Genomic DNA, 7868 nt, shown 5'->3' with positions numbered 1-7868 from the left:
TTGGTAGCTAACCTACCTGATAATGAACCAGGTCTCATGCAGCCTTTTTCTTGGAGAAAGGGTTGCCCATGCCTGTTCTCTATAGTCACTCGATCTGTTAGAAATGACAGCTATATCTCCCTCAAATTACGCCTTAACTGCAAAGATGGGATGGTCATGGCTGGAAAAGCTAATTAGACCAGCTAACCTTTTTTTTTTTTTAGCAACAGCTAGAGACTGACTGAAGGAACGACAGTGTAGTAGAAAGGTTTGCTTCCTTATTACGCAATATCGTCGACGGGTGTTCTCTACTATAGCTCCAGTCTATCAAAAGCCTGGTGAATGGATTTCATAAAAGAAACCTATCGTGTGTGTGTGTGTATATATGTGTATGTTTGTGCGTCAGTATTTTACAACAGTTGTCAACATACGTCATTGGTGTCGTTCAATTGAAATCTGTGAAAAATGTATCTGACTACTGTGCGATTCATATTCGAAAGATTAAGTAAAATATTATCTTGCTTAGGAAACTAGTGAAGGTGAGCGATATGAAAAGCGTCCGGCTGAAGAAAATATGCCTCAAAAAATTGTACAAGCATGGAGAAGTGGAAGTCAAAATAATGATGATAATGTATTATTGTTTCTATGATTATCGTTTTTCGAACAAATTATTGGCACGACGTCGAGGGTTCCAGTTGATCCGATCAACGGAACAGCCTGCTCGTGAAAGTGGCTGAGCACTCCACAGACACGTGTACCCTTAACGTAATTCTCGGGGATATTCAGTGTGACAAGGCTGACCCTTTGAATTACAGGCACAACAGAAACGGGAAGTAAGAGTGAGAGAAAGTTGTGGTGGAAGAGTACAGCAGGGTTCGCCACCATCCCATGCCGGAACCTCGTGGGGCTTTAGGTGTTTTCGCTCAATAAACACTCACAACGCCCGGTCTGGGAATTGAAACTGCGAGTCCACTGGGCCATTGCGCCTCCACTTTCGAACAAATAATCTCAACTTAAAAGATTGAAATTTTTTTCTTACATCGACACAGCCTTTCGGTTTCTGATCGTCCTCCTGTTGTTTCTTATTCCTCGATATATTTCTAGTACGAAAATATAATCGTATCAAAAGAGCAGCTATTTTTCATGGTTTTAAGTTTCTGTGCCTTAATGACGATACTGTGGCTATGAACCACGAACTTGGGATTGTAGTCTTTACTCGCAGGATTTCCTGTTTGGGGTCTGGGTTATACTGGAGCACGGCTTTCAAGGGTTTTCCTAAATTATCTCGATACTAGTACTGATGTTCATTTTTAACGAGTTGACATTTTAGAGTCACCTCCCTTTAGTCGTGTGACCACTAATTTATTTTCCGTGGGTGATTTCTGTAGTTTCGTATACCATATTGCTTTCACAATGTATAGTTAAAAGAGCATTTGTTCAAGGTGCTCGGGAGTGATATCGAACCCGGAAGCAGACTTCTAAACTACAGTCATGTAGGGATTTGGGAGATAAATCTAGCTACTGAATTTGCAAGTTCAAGGAATATGGATGGCCGGTTTGGTAGTACACTACATAACTAAACAAGAACTTGTAGCTCAAACCCTAACTGAAGTGCGTGGTCAAACATCTGGTACTCAATGGCTAAATCCACGTAACAGGGAGTACAGGATGTTTGGGCTAAGTTTGATTATTTTTTTTTTTTAATATCTTTTCTCAGGAATAAAAATTTTTATATATTGGTGAATAGCCAATGACAGGGGAGAACATACAGATTAAAGTTGTAGTTGAAAAAAAGTAACCTGACATGACGGACTGGAAACTATCTGAAATATTGATAGTTATCTGTATCATGGTGATTCACACCAGTAACATAGCTTGTAATTTAGTCTCAGGTCAGCCTCAATTGAACAAATCTAATTCATCAAAATGGTTACATCCCATATTATTTTCAAGTGCAATATATCTTATGCTACTTAATACTTCCAAGGCAGCAACCTGACAGAATCATTAGCACGTCAGACAAAATGCTTAATGGAATTTCGTCTGTCTTTCCATTCTGATTTCAAATTCTGCTGAGGTCAACTTTGCCATTATCCTTTCAAGGTCAATGAAATAAGTGCCAGTTAATCAATAACTTGAGTTGATGTAATTGACCATCCCCAAAATTCCATGCCTTGTTCCTACAGTAGGAAGTTATTTCTGCTTTTTTTCTCTCTCTCTCTTTGTTCTAGGGAAAGAGAATGTGGTTTGAAAAGGAACTTTACTCACAAATCAAGCAACTCTGTAAAGATAGCACTGTTGACTTGAAAACATGAATACCATTCCAGACTGTATGGTAAGATTTGAGTTTTACTGTAGTTCTATCAGGTTTGAGCAACCACAAAGAGATTATCATAAATTTCTGCTAAACTAGAGGCCAAAAAAGTGTGTAACTCTAAGTTGTTGTGCAGCCCCAGGTCAGCCCTGACATTGTGTAGTGGTCAGGCATGAATGCATTGTTAAAAAGTTCACTTTGCAACACATTTCAGGTTCAGTCCCATTCTACAACTCCTTGGGCAAGTTTCTTCTTCTATAGACCCAGGTTGACTAATGCCTTGTAAGTGAATTTGGTAGAAGGTAACTGTGTGGAAGCCCATTATGTAAGTATATATGTGTATACATCATCTGTTTAATCCCAAGGAAACCTGAAATAAGAACCAGGAATTTTTCTGGACTGAGAAACTATTGTCTTTAGGGCATCCAGCTGTAGAAACTCTGCCAGATCAGACTGGAGCCTGGTGCAGCCATCCGGTTTCACCAGTCTTCAGTCAAATCGTCCAACCCATGCTAGCATGGAAAGCAGACGTTAAATGATGATGAATATTATATAAAGCACACACACACACTGAACCAACTTTCACACTGCTTGCTATTTTCAATTATAACTGAACCACTAAACAATGCTTTGAGAAATGCATGAACGCCACAAATTCCATTGAGCCCTGCACACAAAAAAATATCCAGGGAATTTTTGCAGTAAGCTTAGTCACATACTGGTTGGTTAACCCTTTTGTTACCATATGAACATAAATTGACGTGAAATTTTGATGGAAGGTTTTAATTTAGATCACTTTAAAACCGGAAGTTTATATCAGAGCCAGGGGCAGTTTCAGGTAGGATGGTATCAGAAAGGTTAACTGAGGTCAACAATGATACAAGAAACATGATCAAAAGGTATGCCAGCAATGATCATGCTGTCTTATAATCGTATGTGCCACCAGACTGGTCCCGTGCCAGTGGCACATAAAAACCGCCCACTACACCCTTGGAGTGGTTGGTGTTAGGAAGGGCATCTAGCTGTAGAAACTTAGCCAGATCAGATTGGAGCCTGGTGCAGCCTCCTGGCTTGCCAGTCCTCGGTCAAACCATGCCAGCATGGAAAGCGGCCGTTAAACGATGATGATGACATTAATGTGTTCTTTCCTTATTTAAGATGGAAGAATGCAATTTCAAAAAGATTTTGTTGCTATTTCCAGTAAGTGAAGAGCCCATTATAGTTGATATGAGAGTAACTATATTAGACAAAAAGGAAAAGAGGACATATATTTGTAAAATATCCAGTTCTTTCCCCACTTACAGGAGTGTAATGACAGAAATAGTTATAGATTGGGTAACCATTTGTTAAACTGTCTTAACACCTAAAATAGAAGTTCTAACATTCCTGTCATTCCAAAATATATTTTTTTAAAAAAACCCATAGCTGTCTCTAGCCAGTGAATCTGACCTAGAAGAATATTCCAAGCTATTGTTAATAATTGTAGGAGGTACTTATGTAGTCACAACTAGACATTGACATCCTCTTGGCCAACCTATCTATTGACCCAGCAGGATGTGACAAGTGGAAGGTAAGAGCTACACCAGCATTAGTGCTGGTACTCATTTTCAGCTAAGTAAACTTGAGTGGTGTAAAGAAAGTGCTTGTTCAAGGACAATGCAGCACCAGGCCCAGGAATCAAACCCACAACATTATGATCATGAGCCCAACACCCTAAACACTATACTAACAATATAAGTGAAGGGTTTCTAATCAGGTAATGGATTCAGTCCAGCAAGAACAAATTGCCAGAGACTTCAAGTAAAAGAAATGAATTAATTTAGTGGCCTAGCGGTTTGGGTGCTGCACATATGATTGCAAAATCATGGTTTCAATTCACCAAGAAGTGGTATACTGTGTCCTTGAGCAAGACACTTCATTTCATGTTGCTCCAGTCTAATCAGCTGTAAATAGGTAACCCTGCAACATATTGGGGTCCCTTTCAGAGGGAATGTCGGCCTGCCCCACCAAGCCAGTCGAGTGGCATCATTCGAAAGCTACAACAATGCAAGGAAGCACATTGTGACCAGTGGTATATAATATCAGACATAAAACGAAGAACATTATTAGAGAAATACTTTTATTTTGTGAAGATATAATCAGATGGGGAATGTTAAGGTTACCCCCAGAAAATATATAAATCACATTGAAGAATTTATTAAGGGAGGCAAGTCCTATAAACATTTTCATAGTTGAAATCCATAAAAAAATAAAAATCAAGTTCTCAGAGTCTGGTCAGCAAATCACTTCATTATCGTTAACATCAATATCATTCAGGGATGTCCAACACAGCACGGATGCTGAAAGAAAAAAAATTAAAATGTAAGGTCTTAGTCAAAAGATAACGGTCTGTAGAGGCAAATTTAACTGGAAAGAGATGGCTAGATGTTAATTATCACTTATAAATAGCTGATATAAATGTTAGCGGGTTGATTTGTGCCAGTGCCATGCATGTAGACACCCATGCCATCTTGATTATTTCATAATTTTCACATTACCATTTTGTGAAATCAGTCATTGATTCCGATGGCATTATCAATAATATTCTTTTCTACTCTAGGCACAAGGCCTGAAATTTTGGGGGAGGAGGCCAGTAGATTAGATCGACCCCAGTATGCAACTGGTACTTATTGACCCCGAAAGGATGAAAGGCAAAGTCGACCTCAGCAGAATTTGAACTCAGAACATAAAGACAGATGAAATACTGCTAAGCATTTCGCCCAACATGCTAATGTTTCTCAGTCCACTGCTTTGGTATTATCAATAATACTGACAGGCTGAGTTGGCCTCTACCAGCTGCAATGAGTGAGCATGACTGATGAGTATTAATTTCCTATATGAAATTAGCATGCTAATTTAATGCCTTTCACTCAGAGTGGGGAGGGTTTTCTCTCCAATCAATACAAAGAGACTATGTGCTTTTGTGGGTAAGGAGTCTACAACTCCTATTTCTAGCAATGCTGATGCTCACTGCACCCTTAGCGATGGTGAATTATTTCATTGTTGGTTTTAAATTGCTCCTACCCACCTATATATACATATATATATATATATATATATATATAATTGTTAAACAGGACGTCAAACATTAAGGCAAGGCAAACATCTTAAGTAATATACAATATTACTACAGGAAGAAATTCAAAATCTTACAGCTGTTTCTGGGATATCCTCGAGTATGGGATATTCCATCACCAGAGACAAATTGGAGAAAAGAATATGGAAAATGTTTAATTTCATTTGTTCATTTAATTATTTGCACACACGTTGATCATCATCTGATCTTGGCATGCTATACCTTTTTGGAAAGCTTTATGTCTAAGCTAAAGCATGAAAATTTCAGCTCTGTAGGTCTATTTTTAGAGGTTTTAGCAGTTTAGCATTTGCGAAGCTAACTTTATTAGTTAGCGGATTAGTGGTTAGCTAAGCTAACTATTTGGTTAGCTGTGCCCACCACTGATAGCAAGGAAGCTTGTTAGTAGGATACCATTACAAAATAAAGCAAAAGTTAATAAAATGATGTGCGTTTGTGATTTAAATAGCTCTTATGACTATTTCATGATGTAAATGTTTCAGTTTGAAAACAATCTCAGATCAATACATTAAAATTTAAGAAAAAAAGAATGAGATAGCACTCACCTCTCGCCCTTGTGCATGAGGTCAAATGCCTCATTGATCTTCTTGAAACTCAGTTTATGAGAAACAAACTCATCTAGCAATATTTTTTTGTTCATATAGTCATCAACCAGCTTTGGTACACTGTCTCGACTTTTAAAACCTGTAATAAAAAAATAAAATTTTTAATCATAAATTGCTGAATTGTTCAAGTTTAATTCTTCAAGTCCCACCCCAAGCAATTAACAGTAACATTTTTTTTTATACAAGCTAAAGTAGCTTTATGCAACCTACTAAAAATAGCAGCCAAATCTCCTTTCAGTCACATCATTCTGTCTAACTTTTGATACTAGCCTACCTGAAACCACCATTGGTTCATCATCATTGTTTAACATCCACCCTCAATGCTGGCATGGGCTAGACAGTTTGACAGGATCCTGCACCAGACTTCTATCTATTTTGGCAGGGTTTTTATGGCTGGATGCCCTTCCTAACACCAACCACCCAGCAGAGGTTTGATGATAAAAATTCTGTTTTAAAGTGAATCTAAATTAAAACCTTCCATCAAAATTTCATGTTAATTTATATTCTAAACACCATCTTAATGAGAAAGTTATTCTAATAAATTCATTATCATTTTAACATCCATTTTTCCATGCTTGTGGGTCGGATGGAGTTTATTTACATGCTGGTGGCATGTAAAAGTACCTATTATTCTGAGTGGTTGGCATTAGGAAGGGCATCCAGCCAAATCAAACTAGAGCCTGGTGCAGCCCCTCAGCTTACCAGCCCTGGTCAAACCATCCAACCCATGCCAGCATGGACAATAGACACTAAATGATGAAGAGGTTTCTTTCAGTTTCCCTCTCCCAAATCCATCTACAATGCTTTGGTCAGCTTGTAACTGTAATACAAAATACTTGCCCAAGATGCCACACATGTGATTAGGAAGCATACTTCTTAATCACACACACTTGTGTCTCATTATTTCCCTTATTTTCAAAATTAATTGCAACAAAAGCAGTATATTTCAATATAAATATAGTAAGAAAAAAATGGTTAGAAATATCAAGGACACATTAAGAAATGTTGCCCAAGTTAGGGATCATGGTTACAACACTTGTAATACATGTAATACAATACATGTGCTGGGTAAGGATTCACTTGGATATAAAATACATTTTTTAGCTTACAGATATATTGGATTCTACATCTTCCAAGTACTGGCACCAAATTTTAATATTTGTATTGGTATGGACACTAGTTTCATCTTCGATTTTCACAATTAGCTATGTACACTTTTTTAAAGCTGATGAATGTGTTATGACTATCCCATAATTTTGTATATCAGACAACACTGAATAATATATCCTTCTTTAATACAATAGGATATGATTTAACCCTTTTGTGTTTAAACCGACCATATCCAGCCCAAATTTTCTACATATCTTACATTCAAACTGACCATATCTACCTCCTCACACCTAACCTACATTGACATTCTAAAAATAAACAATCACATCATTGAAGCTTCAAAGCTATAAGATAATGCATGGTTAATTGAAAACAATGTGAATAAGTAGTACAGTTAACAGAGTAAACTGAACACTAAAGGGTTAAGGTAGACTTAGCTATTTGTCTTTCATGGGCTTGTAAAAAGAAAAAGTATTTGTATTTAAAATTTTCAACTAGCAATAGCCTTGCCTCAGATTAACTTCATTGATTATATTTAGTAAGGAGGCTAAACTAAGACCGTTGTAGTTGATGTTTGACTCCAGTTTTTAGAGCACTGAACACAAGACAAACTGCCCATTGGGTAATACTCAGCCTGTATACCACTAGGACAACCGAGGAGATGGTGATAAAGACAGAACACTAAATGTAGAGGGATAAAATGCAAGTACTTTAGAAAGAGATTTTG

The 7868-nt window shown here is 37.4% G+C and overlaps 1 protein-coding gene across 1 annotated transcript in view; it reads right to left on the bottom strand.

Moving 5' to 3' along the window:
- Positions 1-4391: 4391 nt before the first annotated feature.
- The window catches only part of LOC106880206 (alcohol dehydrogenase class-3), a 32449-nt gene continuing 28972 nt past the window's right edge, over positions 4392-7868 (bottom strand). Inside the window, exons 10-11 of the mRNA XM_089355750.1 lie at positions 5972-6110; positions 4392-4632 (exon numbers count right to left, since the gene is read on the bottom strand). Coding sequence (XP_089211876.1) covers positions 4602-4632; positions 5972-6110 — 170 coding nt within the window. The 3' untranslated portion in view covers positions 4392-4601. The remainder of the gene's footprint in view (positions 4633-5971; positions 6111-7868) is intronic.

This window comes from Octopus bimaculoides, chromosome 7 (genome assembly GCF_046866305.1).
Source record: "Octopus bimaculoides isolate indiv1 chromosome 7, ASM4686630v1, whole genome shotgun sequence".
In the NCBI taxonomy this organism is placed as follows: Eukaryota; Metazoa; Mollusca; class Cephalopoda; order Octopoda; family Octopodidae; genus Octopus; species Octopus bimaculoides.
Note: the sequence above shows the minus strand (reverse complement) of the source record. Positions and strands in the feature narration are given on the sequence as shown.